An 18,286-nucleotide genomic window follows, 5' to 3' on the forward strand; every position below is an offset into this window, starting at 1 on the left:
TATTAACATTGACCTCTCGCAGCTCGCGCATGCTCATCTCGTCAACTAATGATGAATGAATCGTGAATTCTCTCTCTCTATAAATGGCTACTAATTCGATCATCCCAAGGCAATAATCCACAGACAGCAAAGGATGATGCAAGCCAAGAAGCCAAGATCACCATTGATGATGCTCATCGCCAAGAAGCCGCTGCTGCTGCTTCTTCTTCTGCTCGTTCTCCTGGTGTTGGAGCCAAGATCATCAGCAGAAGCTAACCTCGTCGGCGTCAATGGCGGAGAGACGGATGAGAGGCGGCTTGAGAGCTTGGTTTACGACGAGCTGCCCTTCTCCCAGCTCGGCTTGGGATTCCCTACCACCGTCGTCGCCGGTGGCTCCGAGGTACGTTAATTACGTACTTAATTAGCGCAAATTCAATTGCTGTAAGAAAGAAAAATCACTCAAATGAGAGGTTAAATTTTTTTTTGGGGAAAATGAGAGGTTAAATTAGGTTCCAATTGACTGAAAATGCAGCAAAGTTTTTTTTAATTGTTCGAGCAAAGGGATTTCTTCGGGTTTTTGTGCTCTTAGATGACATTGGTGAGCGCGCCCATGCACGACACAATGGCATGTTCAGGGAGTTTCCCCGCACGCACTACGATTTCTTTAGGAATCTTTCGCATCTCAAATAATCTAGATTTTTACATGGATTCTGAAGATTGAAAACCTAACATTTTGAGATTCTTATTGGATAGTTATTCGATAGGATAATAGTTGCTTCGCAGAATCTCAAGCAATCCAAATGGGACCTATATATACATACATATAACGGCTCAATTTTCCGTTATACAAATACGTTTGTGATTAAAAAAATTAGTTTAAACCAAAATGGGCTCGCAAGTTGTCTTTTGAGAAATTTCAAACCCTGTTTGTCGCTACCAAACTCTAAGGGCTCTGGTGATCTGTTGCGCGAATATCATCCTAAAATTTTGCCGAATATTTGACACAGAATGATGTGGAGGAAGTTGTGCAAGCATGGTACATGGACGACGACGACAACGCGGAGGAAGACCAGAGGCTTCCTCATCGCCGCCAGCCTGATGATCTTCTTCCTCTCGCCAAATTGCTTGGTATATATATTTATCTACATATTTATCGAGCTTTTTTTTAAAAAAGGTTAATTTTGTTTAGCCTCGTAAGCTTGTTAATTAATTTCTTTCCAGTGGCGCCGATATCCATGCGATGTTTACCACTAGTGTGTATGTATGTGTGTACACACAAAGATGACGAGTTTTTAATTAGTTTTTTTGCAATTTGCAGACCTCGGACTCGTTGCAATGCGATTAGATGCAGATAACCATGAGCACGATGAGAACCTTAAGATAATGCGTGAACAGAGAGGCTACTTGCACATGGTTAGTCTTCTTGCTATTAGGTCAATCTTTACTTTTAAAAAAAGATGCATATGCATGCTTAAATTAGTTTTTGTTTCTGCTTTCAAAATATACTTGCTATTAGGTCAATATTTACTTAAAAAAAGATGCATGCATGACTAAATTAGGTTTTCTTTTTTGTCTGCTTTCAAAATATACTCCTCATATAGACATAAATATTAGATGTTTACGATAGGAACTGGTCAAACTATTGAAACTGTTCATCTATTTTATTTTAAATAAGTTTATCAAATCTACTTCTGCTCCAGAATATAAAAATTTTTAGAGTTTGATACGGTTATTAAGAAAATAGGTAGAATTATATGGGGAGAGGTTGTGATTGGTTGAGAAGTGGAGGTATGTGGAAAAAATGAATGGTGGAGGGTTGTAATTGGTTGGGAGAGAATATTGATGAAGAAATAGTTATATCTTAGATTAAATTCTAAATGCTAGAAATTGTTATATTTTAGGACGGATGGAGTAATAAGTTTATGGTGGTATTGTGATAGCCCTTTTCAAGATAAATATATACATGTCATTTTTTTTGTTACTAAGTATTAGAGAAGTTGGTGGTGTAACTTTTAAAATTTAGATCAAATCTTGTTGTAAATGTCAAATATTTATGAGAGGGAGTAGAAGCTTTGAAATGATTACCTTGTTGTTACATATCTATACTATCTATATAGTTGATACCAACTAACTCCTAAAACTTAACATCTAAATGTGCAACATTATCAGCCACTAGCAATTACTCCCTCTATTTTTTAATATATAATGCCAATGATTTTTTTAAATACGTTTGATCATCCATCTTATTCAATAATTGTATGTAATTATGATTTATTCTATTGTGACATGATTTATAACCGAATGTTCTTTAAGTATGACTTAAAATAGTTTTATATTTGTACAAAAATTTTGAATAAGATGAATGGTAAAACGTTGATTTTTCACATATTAAAAAATGGAGATATTATTATCTAGAGTATTTTAAATACCATGCAAGCATGGCATCTTATTTATAATTTTGTTGTATTTTTAGAACTTGATATACAAGCAATGTCAAATCATTATTTTCATATTATTTAAATGTATACATCTATCATTTATATAATGTATAACATGCATTCATCTACATATCACATAGCAAATCACGGGGTATCAACTAGTATATACTAATAAGTAAATCCACGTCCTATCACTTAATTTTTTGGCATATCCATATGCCATTCATTATTATTTATATGAAAGAAAAATAATAATAATGTGGTTTACCTCTTTCGGAAGGCATCATAGGGGGTGTTTAGATCCAAGGGTGTAAAGTTTTGGCGTGTCATATCGGGTATTATATAGGGTATCGTATGGGGTGTTCGGGCACTAATAAAAAACTAATTACATAATCCATCAGTAAACCACGAGACAAATTTATTAAGCCTAATTAATCCATCATTAACAAATGTTTACTGTAGCACCACATTGTCAAATCATGGAGCAATTAGGCTTAAAAGATTTGTCTCGCAAATTAGTCGCAATCTGTGCAATTAGTTTTTTAGCCTATATTTAATACTTCATGCAGGTGTTTAAACGTTTGATATGACAGGTGTAAAATTTTGGGTGGGATCTAAACACCCACATAGTTTCTCTTTGCAGCAAAGCTGTGATTAATTTGGGCCAGCTCTAGTTAGATCTCAATGGCCATGGATTGTAATCCTACTTATGGCTAATAATGATCAATCGATTATCCAATCTAAAAAATCGAACTTAAGTATATGCATTTTTTGCATTTTCGTAGGACATCGTTGAATTGACCCCAGAGAAAATGCCAAATTATGAGGTGATGATCAAGAGATTCTTCGAAGAACATCTCCACACAGATGAAGAAGTTCGCTATTGTCTTGATGGTAGTGGTATGTGCGAACAATTTACTTTACCTTGATTTTTTGTTATAACGAAACCTTTCATCTCAAAAAACAAAGAAATTTTTTATTTCACTATATTGCTGATTTTGAATTTTGGAATTAATGAAGGTTACTTCGATGTGAGAGATGAGAATGACAAGTGGGTCCGGGTTTCAGTGAGGAAAGGGGCACTCATCGTTGTGCCAGCCGGCATCTATCACCGCTTCACACTTGATACCAACAACTACATAAAGGTAATTAAAGGGCATAGAATTTTCAATTAATGGAACCAAGAAAATGTAATCTGATTGGTTTCTGGTTTATTTCTACAAGATTTTATCAGATTTAACTTTTGAAGGTAGTTGTGCTAACTGCATCACATTAGCTCCGAAAATAGCCAAAGCGATGACAAATATCTCTACTATTGGATTCATAAAGAGCGAATATATAGTTGGTCAGCAAATTCCCCTTGGTCCTTAACAACAATTTTATCCTAACCATGATCATGACATGGTACCCTTTCAAATATTTGTAGTCATTTTCTTTTGTTTCTGAGTGGGTATCAAAAGAATTCCTTGCAGTTCAGTAATCCTTTCGTGATTAATTAACTGACAGATGGGGCCTGGGGGCCTCTTGTTTGGGTTTTTACAGACCATGCGTTTATTTTCAGGTGGGCCAGATTGGACGGCTTACAATCGTCCTCATGATCATCTGCCTGAAAGGTACTCTATTTCACTATGCAGGGATAAATTTCGGGGTTAATCTAAGCTAATTAACCTGTTCCCTCCCTCTGTTTTTTTTTTCTTCAGGAAGAAGTATCTAGAAGCGCTGCATAACAGGACCCCGAGATTTGGACAACTGCATCGAATTCGCTCAAAAATGGAGTAATTTTTATTTTGAAAATAGCATTAATATATACCCATCTTTCCTCATCATTAATAAATTTTAGATTTTCTGCATCCGTCAACTGATGTTGCGAAGTGATTAAGATGGTGGTGTTAGATAGGGTGCAATGGGCCAATGTTTGATCTCTTGATCAAGCAACGACAAGATATATATGGATCATGTATGTATTTTTTTTTAAAAAAAATGTATCATGTATGTAGAACAATTGCTCCAATGCAAGTGTTTGCACTACTGTAGACCTCCTCATGTATAACATTTCAAAACAATCTATCTATAATGGGTATGTCAACTGATACACATTCCATTGATCAAAGGAACCCTTATCTATATATAGCGGCTCAGAATTACGAACCCTTAGATTTCAGGATTTGTCAATTGACGTTATACACAGATATACTCTTGTTAGTAACGGCTATACAATGGCCTATTCATACCTGCCGTTATAGATGAGAGGTAATAGGTGACGTCGAAACCTCATCTATAACGGCTAGGTATTAGCAACCGTTACAGATTATTATAACTGATACCCTTAAAAAAATACAAGTACTTGAGCATACCTGCCACGATTGTAATGGCCATCACGGCACCATCGCCCTTGTTCCACTACCACTTGTCACTAGATTTGTACCCTCTAATTAAGCATAGAGCGGCGGATTCACATATTCCCTCCGTTTCACAATGTAAGTCATTCTAGCATTTTCCACATTCATATATCTATCTAGATTCATTAACATAAATATGAATGTGGAAAATGCTAGAATGAATATATCTATCGAGATTTATTAACATCAATATAAATGTAGAAAATGCTAGAATGACTTACATTGTGAAACGGAGGAAGTAGTTCTTAAGCTTGGATCAACCGGATCCAACAGCCTTAAGCTTAAGCAATCGGGTCCAACGGTAGAAGGAGAGGGGGTCACTAAACAGGTTGAATCATATGGCCCATGGTTATCATCGATTGTAATATTTTGCATACCTAAAAAGCATTTCTTATTAATCTTGCATTCCTAAATATAACTGTAAAATGTACAACCATTTAAAATTTGTCGATGATCAAAACTTAAAATTATAGTACTAGTTGAGGCAATAATATGTTATTGATGTCAGAACACAGGATATAATGTCACATGAACTGTCTACTGGTTCATTTTACGAATCACTCTTGGTTTCGAAGAAATCGGATTGTGAGGAGGATTAATTACTTACTAATTTTCTGTACCGCATTACTTATAAAGTCAATAAGTCAATGATATGCACATGCATAGCTTGAACCGTTTGCCGCATCATCATCATCATCCTTATTCGCCGTAGTACTGCTCCACGAAGAAACGCATGTACATCATGATCGCGTATGCCACCACCTCACATACCCTAGATACGCTCCTACTCCGTACGCCCGCCGGCTTGGCACGACCACCAGGATTCACAATTCCGAGATGCCCCTCCAAAATTTCGAGGTTTTGATGAGGCTCGAAAGTAGAAGCCATATGAGATTTCAATGAGTTTCTAAATTCAAATTTGAATTGATAAAAAAAGAAAAAATCAAATAAAATCTTATAAATAGTATAATATTTATAGAACCTATTAGGATATAAATTTCTGAAAAAATTGATGTATTCCGTATATTTACTGAAATTTATAGTAGGACAGAAAAGAATAACAAATTAAAAAGGAAAAAAATCAGTTTACCTCTTTTTATAGTTACCGATTGAAATTCCGATGATTTCGCTCAGAATTTCGCCAAAGCCGACCGGTTTTCACGAGGTTATTAGTAAACTCAAGTAATTTGTATACAAATTTTGGTTTATGAAATTTGTTCGGAATCTATCGGCTTTCCACTGGATTTCACGAAAACCATCATTCCGCTAGAGCCCGAAACGAAAGGCCATCTTAGAATATCATCGCCGCCACCCATGTTGTGTACTTGTCCACGCCATCACTACCATCAGCCATTGCCACTGCGCAACGCAACGTACTTTGTGCTACGTGGCGACTGGAGAGTTTGGAGAGTGAGCCGCTTATAAAAAGCATGGGATTGTGTCAGGTTGGGTGGAGGACTTGGACTCGCACTTGAACTCATGCTGATGGTAGCTGATGGCCTCATCCTTGATGGCTTGGCTTGGCGATACGGAGAGGAAGACATAGGAGGGAGAGAAGAGAGATGTTGAATTGGACCACTGGAGGTAGAATAGGCCCGAGAGAAACAATTCGTAAAGATAAATGGTCCAAAGTGAAAAGGTATGTTGTTGCTAGTCTAACTTTACAACCATGGTAAAAATATGTGGTACAACGTACAAGTTACTATGGATAGATATATAGATACACATACTCTCTTCGTCTTTAAATACTATTCATCTTCAAACTTAATTAGGTTCACCCATATTTTTGAAGAATATATTTTAAAAGTTAAAGGTATACCATATTAATCTTTGCATCCTGAATGAAATTCTAAAATATGCAAACAATCAAAACCTAATCATTTAAAATTTTTGATGATCAAAATTTAAAATTACGATACTAGTCGAGGGGCAATAACATGGTAGTAATATGTGTAGTTATGTAAGAATTGAACGTAATATCACATGAAATGTCTACTGATTCATGTTACAAATCTCTATTGGTTTTAAAGAAATCGGGTAGTAATAAAGAGGATTAATTACCTGCTAATTTTCTATACCAAATTTAATTATAAAGTCAATGAGTCTATAAGTCAATGATACACATGTGCACGGCTTGACCCGTTTGCATCATTATCATCCTTTTTCACTGTAATACTGCTCCAAGAAGAAACGTGAGTACATCTTAACCATACGCCGCCACCTCACGTACCCCAGGTATGCCCCTACTCCGTGCTCCCGCATGCTCGGCACGACGACCTCAACGACCGAACCCATCGCTTTCCGCGGCCACACCCACCCCTCATCACCAAGCGCACCAACATCGTCACAGTCATCCAGCTGATGTAGCACGCACAACGAGTCCCGATCCTCACCGCCACCACGACGGTAGGTGCACCGCAGCGTCCTCGTTGGCGGGGGCGGGCCGTCGGGGTTCTCTGGCGCGTAGTCGCTGTTGTTCCGGCAGAATATCGTCGCCGCCACCCACGCCGCGTAGTCTTCCATGCCCCCACCCTCGCCGTCAGCCATCACTGCCGTCACCGCCGTGTTGCAGGTACAACGTATAATAGTGCCGTACTTTAGGCTACGCCCACGTGGCGAGTGAGCCGCTGCTTATAAAGAGCGGGGTCGCGTGGTCGCGTGGAGTGGAGTTGCTACTCGACTCGGACTCGTGCTGACGTGGTGGAGTCGCGTGCGGGGGGAAGAGACCGCGAGAGACACGGGAAGGGGGCAAAAAAAACATTAAAAAAAAGAGAAAAAAAAGGCCGAGGCGACCGGGCCGCGGCCCGACTCCGGCGAGGTCGTCGACCAAGGCCGCCGAGATTCGTCGGGATTTCTCGCCAAAAATAGCAAAGGCGGCGGCGGCGGCGGCGGCGGGGATGGGGATGGCGCGGGCGCGGGCGCGGCGGTTGCTGCCGCTGCTCACCTTCGTCACGCTCGGCATGATCCTAGGTGAGTCGCCGTCGTCGGCTAGCTAGCTCTGAGGAGGAGCAGCACGCGCCCGTGTCGATTTGGGGATCAGGGCGAGCTCTGCCTCGCCGCCGTGGGGTGCTCCGCTTGGTTGGTTTGGTTGATGCATTTTTTGGGGGCGGGGGCTGTGTTCCTCACTGTGGCCATGATTTGGTCGGCGACTGATGGTTTGGGGTGCTGGGCTGAGGGCTGAATCTGACACGCTTGGGTTTGCTGGATTTGATGGGAAATAGCCTGAAAATTTTGCCAGTTCGTGGCTTCCTGCGGCTGCAGTGGAAGCATGGCAAGTGTTTGGCATGGCGGCCCAGTGCCTGTTGACTTGTTGCCATCCGCATGGATTTCATGATGGGCGCAGGGATGCCAGCCATTGTCACTTGTGTGTGAGCCAGTGGTAAGGGCTAGTTGGTGTGCTACTGCTAATGAGCTTTGATTGGTCTGGTTTCTGGTCTCGCATCACTAGCTGGAAGCTACTTAAGTTTGAGCCTACATGGTGGTGCATGCCGTAGCTCAACATATGAGCGGTCGAAATAATTAAGCTGTACTTATTCAGGTGTTCACGGTCTTATGGTACTGGAGCATCCGATTCAGCACAGTGTGTCCTAGCAAATTCAAGTAAACACTATATTTGCCTTTAGTTTTATCTGTTCTGGACGAAAGATTAGGCCTACTGGGTCATTGAGTATAGTTTATTTCCATTTTGCTCCCTTTTCTGCAAACCTTGGCACTTTATTTCAATTAGTATTGCCATTGGTCGCGTACAAATTTATATGTGCTGCTTCAATGAAATAATTGTCTCATCTTGCTTTGTTCTACACAATTTCAGGCTCTTTACTTCAGTTAGCGTTTTTCCGCCGGATAGATGATCACTCAAGTATGTCTATCCTCCCTTTTATTTATTGCATTCTAATAATACATGCGTGCACCTTCTCCTCCCTCTACTTCCAATATAACTGGAACAACCTTGTACTTGTCTTTTGTGGCATTATGCATATGCTTGTTATTGCTCAATCCATGTCAAACGAAAAACTTTTTTAGTGCCAGCAATTCAGTTGAGCATAGGGCTGCATACCTGCATCTGAGTAAATCAAAATCCAGAGAACCATCAATTACATGCTATACACTTTACTAGTCTTTCCTCGGTGATTGTGTGTAACCAAGCGTGAGGCGTTCTGCATGGCAGATGTAACACATTTGGAGAATGATCAAGAAGCAGCTTTTCTCCGTCTAGGATTGGTATGTAATGCTACTTTCTGAAATGCTTGAGGCCTAATCTGTATATATGCCAATAATTTTTTTTGTAAATTTACAACACAAACATCAGATAAATTTGGGGATTTGAAGTCTATTAGGCAAGTTTGAGGAATAAACTGACAGTGGAAAGCTAGTCTTAGCTTTGTTTACTTCTTTATATATTTTGTCTATTTTCTACAAGTGGCCAGATAAAATTGACTTGATTCGTTTCCAATTTCGATATTTATTAAAAAAAATGAGCTTCTTATATGCGCAAAAGTGTGTCTGTTCATTTTCAATATCATCTTGTGTTGTGTGCTCTGGAATTTAACTGGGTTTTGATCATGTTACATGATAAAAAGAAAATTATATCTATCAACTGCTTAATTTGCAAAAAGGCTAGCAAGTTGATTTGGTTCATATGCAATTGGTTGGAAAATAACAGAGATGAAATGTCAAGTATGATGGTTCCTCCATTGATTATGCATGCAGTTATGAAGTGAACTGTGATATGGAATAGGTTCTTAGAACTTTCTTTTATCAATATAATAGATGTAAATTTTTAATGATTGATCAAATAGGATATAGCTCTATATGTAGATGTAGAACCATGTAAAGCTTTGTTGTGAGGTTTAGCTTGAGATGTAGGAACTTTTCTAAACCTTTATTCTGACAGGGTTTAGAATCTACTGAAATTGTTTTCTTTTTTTAAAAAAAATGGAAGAACATTCTCTCAGCCTCTATAAGCTGAAATAAAAATTTTGTTCTTCTTTGTTGCAAGATTGTATATCTTTTGTTGACCAATGAGCATCCATTCATGATATGGTGTGTTTTATCAGTTTCACTTTGTATGGGCAATTGAGCACGTTATTTTTAACCTTTTTTAGTCTTCTTTTGCAACTTAATTTGTAGCAGGCTCAAAACACAAAAAATCTAATGACTTCAATTTGTTCATAATCTGTAGGTGAAGCCTGAAGTCATCAGCTGGTCACCTCGGATAATTGTCTTCCATAACTTTCTTAGTTCTGAGGTTGGGCCCTGTCTCTTGTAGTTTGGTGTTGCTAAATATTTTTCATCAGCTCTTGTATTTGGTGACTCAGGCATATACTTCCCTTGCTATTTGCATGTATCCAAAGAAAAACTGTAAGCCCAGGCAACAACATTATATGCATAAACCACCAATCTGGTGGACAATGGCCAAAATAGTTGTTGCTGAGTATACTTGTGCTAATCTTTGCAGGAGTGTGATTATCTAAGATCAATTGCTAGACCAAGACTACAGATTTCCACTGTAGTGGATGTCGCAACAGGAAAGGTACATTTCTTGCCTTATACTTAGAATGTGGAATGTCTCTTTGTATCTCAATGTTAGATAGCTATTATTTTCTATAATAGTTGCTTTCTACTTCATAGCAAGTGGAAGGTACATTCTCTTTGTATCTAAATATTAGATAGCTATTATTTTCTATAAAGTTAGTAGATTTATAAAGTTCAGATGATAGTTGATAATGTATTTCTTTCTTTTTCTATTTCTAAATCTTTGTAAAACCTTTGTGTCAACATTCCTCTCTTCATCAAGGTTGAGGAAAAAAAAGTTTGAGCATTAATACGATCTATTTTTTTGGAGAGAAAACTGAGGTTTTTCTTTTTATTGTGTGATCTGCTTTATGGAACCATTCGTAATGTTTATTAAACGATTATTTATAGCTCATATTTCTCAAATGGTTCTGAGGATTTTGCTGTTGGCAATCATAGAACCCTCATCTATTGGGTTTTTTTGTAGTTCTCTATTTCTGAAACCCCGGAAATATTTTTCATGTCCTTTTAATATTTCGGTTATTGCTAACTTGGCATATTTTGTGGAACAGGGTGTTAAAAGTAATGTCCGTACAAGTTCTGGTATGTTTGTGAGTTCTGAAGAAAGAAAGTTACCAGTCATTCAGGTCCGTTCATCATACCCCAACTGTAGGTGCCTTACTCCTTGCCGCTTATTGCTTCATGTGAAAAATTCCCTTTATACTGTTGAGAGAAATAACTTGGTCTTCTCAGGATATGTCTGTACTGCAACAAATTACTTTGTGAGGGGGGGGGGGGGTGTTAATTGGTTGTTAAGTTGCCATTACTTGACACCACAAATACAAGAGTATGTTTATTGGGTGGCTAGAAACGGGTCATCTTCTCTTCATATTTCATAAGTTTGACATAAAAAATGATATTATCATTCGTTTCCTAAATTGACTGCATTGTTTAGTTTAAAATCAACATACAAAATGGGCCACACCTAGACTGCCATTTAACTACTTTGTCCTTTTCTTTTATCTGTTAGGTCAAAAGAAGAAGAATGTATGAGATTTTCCTCGCTCCTAATTTTAGATTCAAACTAAGGTACTAGTACATCCTATTTAGAAATTGAACCAAAATTTGGTACTGATATAATTTTGCGATTATTTATTATTTGTCTATTACAACGTCAAAATAAAACCAAAACCATGGACCTAAAAGGTTATGTAGAACTAACATACCTTTTGTATCAATGCAAAAGTTATGCTAATAGAATTTGTAGCTTCTGTTCGTGTTGCCAAAAGTACCAGCAACAGCACATGACATATACTTAGAAATATTTTTGGCGGCAATGAAACTCTGATTCCTGACATGGTACTTATGGATCAAACTGTTTCCTTTTATGGCATGGTCCCTCTAACAAAAAATGTAGCTTGTGTTTATTCCTACTCCACCAATGTCAACTACTCACTTAATGTATAAAATCTGACAAATTCCCTGAACTACTGCAATACAGAAGTAGCTGACATATATTTATGTTATATTTCTGTGGTAATCCTGAAAAATTTTAACGGTGCATTTTAATGCACCGTTAATGGATAATTTCACAGGAAATTTTGGCTTTTGCTGACACTATTACCTAATTATGCTATCAAATTATCCAACAATGCATCATCCATTGCTTTAAATTGCCCTTGTCACATGTTCGACTGAAATCTGTGTCAGTGGGTTTAAACCTTAGTAGTTGAATACTTCATTCTTCTATCATTAATGTTTGCTTTGCTTTCTCCAGTCTATAGAGAAGAGGATTTCTGTGTACTCTCAGATACCTGAAGAAAATGGAGAACTCATCCAAGTATTACGGTACTAGAATAACCGACAGTATTTTTTCCCCTAAGTTCTTTGCCTTGATTATTAATCAATCATTTTCAAGCTAACTTCAAGTACTACAGGTATGAACCAAGCCAATATTACAGGCCACATCATGATTACTTTTCTGACACTGTAAGTTGAACTCCCTTTATATGCTATGGAGAGCAGAGAGCTATAGTTTCCTTTGCCGTCACTAGGCTAGTCATTACCTCCGTTTTTAAATAGACGGCGCTGTTGACTTTTGGATATGATGTTTGACCATTCGTCTGTTCAAAAAGGCTATGTAAATATCATTTATTTCATTATTCCTTGTTTTATCATTAAAGGTATTTTAAGCATGACTTATATTTTTGCATATTTGCACTAAAATTTTAAATAAGATGAATGGTTAAACGTCATGTCCAAAAGTCAACAACGCCATTTATTTAAAAACAGTGGGAGTAGTAGTAGTAGTAGTACATTTAACCAAGGAAAAAGCCCACTTTTGGCCCTTCAGCTCTTTCTGTCGACAATGAAGGGGAAAAGAGGAAAAGGTGGCTAACATGTTAAACGTCTTATGAATTTTCTTATCCAAATCATCATCTATAGCCAGCTCAAGTGCCAGCTAAGATGACACGTCAAGCAAAAATGCCCACAAGATCTACTTTGGGGTTTGATTTGACGAGTTTTGATGTTAGAAAATGTAATAAAGTTGGGTTTGAATTTAGGGTGGATTAGTGGGAACTATAGTCTGAAAAGCTTAGAGACCAAGAGTGCATTTTTCATTTAACTAGCAATGCAAATCAATAAAACCATCCCCCGCAAAAAAAAAAATCAATAAAACCATGAATATTTAATCTGCAGTTCAACATCAAACGTGGGGGCCAGCGAGTTGCAACAATGTTGATGTATTTGACTGATGGTGTTGAAGGGGGTGAAACCCATTTTCCTCAGGTTAGCTGAATTATACTGACATAGCTTCTTACAATATCAAAAGCTCTGTACATTTTTCTTCTGGTTCAGCTTTACTTATGTTTGCTCATTTATGCCATAGTTCTTTCCTTGGATCTTATCAGCACAAAATGTGGTCAAGTGCCACTCTTTGTTGTGCAGCACATTCACGCTATCTTTTTTATTTCCATGTTTCTCTTGAATATGTAAAAATTATTGAAACAATTTATGAACATGTATCTGTTGTCTATACAAACCATGTGATACTAGTATACTATTGGTTATCACTGAGCACTGTAGCTGTCTGGAAAAATTTTTCCTGGCTAACAAAAGCGCCATTCTTTTTTGGCATACTCCTAAGTCATAGCTGTACCAGCAGATAACTTTTTCATGCTTCAAGGGAAACTACTGAATCCACTGGAGGAATTGGTTGTGTTGATTATGGTAACATCAGCTTACAACTCGACCTCTGTGCTCTCATATGGCCACAATAACTGCATTGGCAATGTGGAATGCAATCCTAAGAACAACGCAATATGTAATTGGCCTCATAGTTGATCTGTCAGATGTTTAAGGCCCTTGAGTTCAAATTATCTTTGAATCTCATTTTTAGGTGAATAACCCTTTGCATGAGCAATTTGCAGCCATGCTTTCCCAGCCTTAGGTTCTTCTTTCCTCGTTTACACATCTTCTGATACATGGCATGATGTAACATGTCGTGGGGCTGCTTCATCCGTCTTTGTTTAGCTTTTATGTTATATGATTTGTGGTGTGCTTGCCTGATATTCTGAATTTATCACCTCTGTTCCAGGCAGGAGATGGTGAATGTAGCTGTGGCGGGAAGATGGTCAAAGGATTATGTGTCAAGCCAAACAAAGGAGATGCTGTGCTATTTTGGAGCATGGTGTGTTATAATTTGTTCTAGATAAAGCATGAACCAAAACACATTCCATTGTCATTAGATCCAGATATTTTCTTAAATTGTCAGTGCTCCGTTAGTCAACTAATTTCTTCGGCTTCCATGCTAATTTGATTGTTTCAGGGACTCGATGGTGAAACAGACTCAAACAGCATTCATGGTGGGTGCCCTGTTCTGGAAGGGGAGAAATGGTCAGCTACGAAATGGATGAGGCAAAAAGAATTTGTTTGAGCGAAAGATGAGGCGAAGAATGATGCCTTCTAATTTCTGGCTATGCAGATATGGAGCTATATTCTTTCTATTATATGTAATGAAACGTTTCAGGAATCTTGCAAGCATATGAAAGTTCAATAACCCCACGTTCATATTTCGTTTTACGTAGGCAATTTTAGCACCGCACACCACTGTTATTATCCTTCCGGCTTCAGCAAGGTGGTAACTGGGACAGGCGCTGGATGGGGAAAAAACGAATTAATTTATTTTTTCCATATAATGTACAATTATATAACAATGAAAACTAGCACGGTTTTTGGAAATGGATTTTCAAATCATAATCAAGGTTCAGTGAACCGTCCGCTGGAAACTGCTCCCGAGTGTTGTTATCAATTTTTTGTGAAAGTCAGTTGAATCGTCGAGTAAAAAGTTCAAGCCGGCAATTTGTGATGCCATGAGAACGGCAATATGAGATCCTGTTGGGACATTGGAAGAGGAAAGGTGATACTTCATACTTGGTTGAAATTCTGTTCAATTTCAACTGAAATCCATAAAAGTTATAAGGTTCCAGAGAATTAAAGAAGGCCTAAGGGCAAGTTATGGTTGAGCTTTGGTTCGAACTCCAAGCTTCTTTGCGTCATAATAGGTCAACCATTAATATTATGGCTCTTTTGGTTCAATTCAAATTGTCCTACCTAGTTGGTAACTTAAATAGTACTTTGCCTTGTAGTTATGATGCCAATATTTGCCAACGCCAAAAACATACCAAAAAATTTGGTATGTTTAAGACTTGCCCAAGATTTGATACTACGGGCATATTTAGAGAGTTTAATATACTGAGGAGTAGCCGATTGGTAGTTAGTTTCTTATAATCTAGATAAAAAGTTGGACTATTTGGGGGAGTTTATAATTCTACGAGAAATTACAGCAGTCAGAAGCACCATTTAACAGTTTAAAAAGCGTGCGCGCGAAAAACGAGGGAGGTGAGTTGGGAAAGTAGAGATAAGAACTCAGCCTTAGAGTAACTTCGAAAATTAGGTTTGCCAATATTTGCTGGCTAATGTACCATCATACCCTAAATTTTACAAAGCTTAATTAAGTTTCATCAAATCGTATAAAGTCACATCTGGTTTTTGATTGCCTTTGAAGTTCTACGGGGCAAATTCTTGGAATCTGATGGGATTCCATCCCCGAGTGACAATGCAATCAGTTACAAGTTACAACTTCAATCCAATTCTAATTTTTGAGTAACAAAAATACTCTCCGTTTATTGAACGGTAATTTTCATCATAGCAATATTACAGAAATATTTACCAAGAATTAGTTCAATTGCTCAAAAAGAAAAATCTTCCAAAAAAAATCCTCCATTTCAAAGAAGACAACGAGTAAGGTAAGCGCAGGTGGTATGGTGGTGGAGTCGTGAGTACATCAGCGATAATTTTGGTCTTACTAAAATTATGTTACAAACTAGCCTGCATTGACTTCACCCACCAGGATTCAAAATACCAGTGTCTACAAATATTACGCATATACAGGGCTAGAGTAAGACCAAAATTATCGCTGATTTCCGTCTCTTTAAACGCAATCCTAAACAAGGTGTAAGCGTGTGGTGTTGCGCGTGCGGTGACGCAAAAGGAAGACATCAAACACACTGAGTAGCAAACCGACCTCCGCAGCTTCACGGAAGGCCAGGATGCAACGATCATCCAATGGACGGTCCAGATCCACCGCATCCACGTATAAAATCCATCGCCTCCTATCTCGCGCGACCCCCTCTTCTTCCAGCCCTAGCCCCCCTCCCCCCCGCGCCGCCACCACCTCGCTCTCCGCCGCCGCCGCCGCCGTCTCCAACTTCAAGATGGTACGTACGCCGCCGCCGCCGCTTCGATCTCGATCCCTCGAATCGGCCGCCTCGCATGGCTGCGCGCGCCGTTCGTTTGATCCGTGAATGATAACCGCGATTGATTTTTGGGTTTTTGTTTGTTTGTTTGTTTGTGTTTGGGGGAACGAGCAGGTGCTCTCGAACGACATCGACCTGCTTAACCCGCCGGCGGAGCTGGAGAAGCTCAAGCACAAGAAGAAGCGCCTCGTCCAGTCCCCCAACTCCTTCTTCATGGTACTACGCGCCGCCCTATGTGTGGATGAATTCTCTTTGCACGGCAAGAATCTTCTAACTGCTGAGTTTTGCCCTTGTGTGCAGGATGTCAAGTGCCAGGGCTGCTTCAACATGTACGAGCTTCTTCTTGATCCGCTCACTCTCTCTCCATTGTTAATTTTTCTGTTGTTATGTTACTTGTTACCGCCCTTTGATGCTTGATGTGTGAAGATTGAGATAAACTGTTTTTAATTTTAGTTATGATTAAGGATGGTTTGTAGAGTAGGTTTAGATATGAATTAGAACTGGTTTGCAGAGTAGTCTTAGATATGAAATTGATTCTAGCAAGTGAAACCATCGCTCTTTTATTGTTGGTATGCATTGTTAATGCGTTGTGTTGTAAGTAAGTCGGATAGCCTAGATAAGAAATGGAAATTAGCGTGGTGATGATACTGCTCTTGTTATCGCTTCAACAGTCAAGTGCTTTTGGCATGTTTTGGCCCCAAAACGACCAGTCCCCGTGAACCCCTGATAATCTGGACTTAAATCAGATGTACATGAAAAAAAAAATCACACCATAGGTCGCCCAATCGTTGAGGTGATCATGAATTCATCATTCGCACTTGTAATATTGTACATAATTTTGTAGAATGGCAAATCTGAAATGTCCAATTCTGCTTTGTGATGTATCCGGCTTGTTTGTATAATTGTATTGATGATCAACCAATTCAAAGAAACCAGAAATTGGTGCCATCTCTAAGCAATATAATTTGCCTAACTTTGCTTTAGACATCTTGATCTAATGTTGGCATCTTCTAACCTGTATGTCTTGCGGTGATTGCAGAACGACTGTATTCAGCCACTCCCAGACCGTGGTTGTGTGCCCGGGCTGCCAGACCGTGCTCTGCCAGCCTACTGGTGGGAAGGCCAGGCTCACGGAGGGCTGCTCCTTCCGCCGGAAGAGCGACTAGGTTAGGCTGTGTGGCTTGTTGTTACTGGGACAGAAATGCCCTGCTGAACAATACTATCCCGTTACCCTTCCTGATGTGTACTCCATAAATTTTGTTAATTATGCCTACCTGTTTACTGCCCTGCATGATGTAGCAATGCGTTATGTATCTTGCATTTTGTGCTGGAGAAAGCTACTTCGTATAATGCGTGCCCCTCCACCTTGTTCAATTCTCTCTGTATCCAAGATTTTGGTTTTTGGTTTTAGCCTTGCGTTGCTCATGAGACTAATTTGCTTAGCTGCAAAATATTTTGTTACAGTGCCAAGTACCTGGATATATTGTCATGCATTTCCTTCTTAGAATGACATCAAGGGCACAAAGTTTCATGTTACACTTGTATGATATACAGGTGACATGTTGTACAGATAGGTTTGTTTATCTTATACCATGTAGTTAGTGATTGGGTTCTGTGTACAGGTAACAGTCTGTAACTTATCACCTTTAATTTCGTCAATACAAATGCTACGTGGTGGGGCTGATTGGTGTTGCAATATTTGTGTTTTACCCCAATTTGAATAAATAAAATTTGATGTCAGGTTTCTTGGATGATTTTATTTTGCTCTAGGTCTCGAAAAGTTTAGGGTAGATTGTAGCCAAAATAAACCTTACTAAATTTTGGCAAGTTGGTAATATTGTTAAAATTTTGACAGAATTTTTTATGTATTTACTAAATTTGGTAATAAACTAAACGTAGATAATTTTTTTTATAACTTTGCTAAAAAAAATGGTATGGGTGAAAATAACATCAATGTGAACAGTCCCTTATAACCGGCCCTGGGTCTCCCTCCTATCTCTTTCACTGGTATGTGGAATTACTCCGGCTCTTCTCTTTCTGTTTGTCTTTTCCGTCATTTTCCTGAGCTCGAGCTGTGGTGAAGACGGTATTACTATCAGGGTTTACGATTCCGACGAAATCCGGTCGGATTTCGTGA

General features: G+C 38.7%; 3 protein-coding genes across 4 annotated transcripts; all 3 read left to right on the forward strand.

The window, feature by feature from the left end:
• On the forward strand, nt 1-4,509 carry LOC107276095 (acireductone dioxygenase 3). Of its 2 annotated transcripts, none has more exons than XM_015779592.3 (7): nt 1-379; nt 987-1,107; nt 1,298-1,392; nt 3,203-3,317; nt 3,438-3,562; nt 3,960-4,030; nt 4,118-4,509. In XM_015779592.3, the coding sequence occupies exons 1-7, from the start codon at nt 134-136 to the stop codon at nt 4,194-4,196; spliced, it is 852 nt and encodes a 283-aa protein (XP_015635078.1). In that variant the 5' UTR covers nt 1-133; the 3' UTR covers nt 4,197-4,509. The 2 variants fall into 2 exon arrangements, with proteins under 2 accessions (XP_015635078.1, XP_015635079.1); XM_015779593.3 differs by having other exon boundaries at nt 3,979-4,030.
• A 2,972-nt stretch (nt 4,510-7,481) lies between these two features.
• Nucleotides 7,482-14,619, forward strand: LOC4335530 (prolyl 4-hydroxylase 1). The gene is made up of 11 exons (XM_015781114.3): nt 7,482-7,786; nt 8,628-8,675; nt 8,985-9,037; nt 9,999-10,064; nt 10,275-10,349; nt 10,903-10,977; nt 12,108-12,178; nt 12,268-12,319; nt 13,031-13,120; nt 13,929-14,021; nt 14,160-14,619. Exons 1-11 carry the CDS (start codon nt 7,714-7,716, stop codon nt 14,265-14,267), a joined length of 804 nt encoding a protein of 267 aa, XP_015636600.1. The 5' UTR covers nt 7,482-7,713; the 3' UTR covers nt 14,268-14,619.
• Nucleotides 14,620-16,023: 1,404 nt separating this feature from the next.
• Nucleotides 16,024-17,499, forward strand: LOC4335531 (40S ribosomal protein S27). Its single transcript, NM_001378505.1, has 4 exons — nt 16,024-16,110; nt 16,264-16,365; nt 16,450-16,478; nt 17,189-17,499. The coding sequence occupies exons 1-4, from the start codon at nt 16,108-16,110 to the stop codon at nt 17,313-17,315; spliced, it is 261 nt and encodes an 86-aa protein (NP_001365434.1). The 5' UTR covers nt 16,024-16,107; the 3' UTR covers nt 17,316-17,499.
• Nucleotides 17,500-18,286: the final 787 nt, after the last annotated feature.

The sequence above is a fragment of the Oryza sativa genome, chromosome 4 (genome assembly GCF_034140825.1).
Source record: "Oryza sativa Japonica Group chromosome 4, ASM3414082v1".
In the NCBI taxonomy this organism is placed as follows: Eukaryota; Viridiplantae; Streptophyta; class Magnoliopsida; order Poales; family Poaceae; genus Oryza; species Oryza sativa.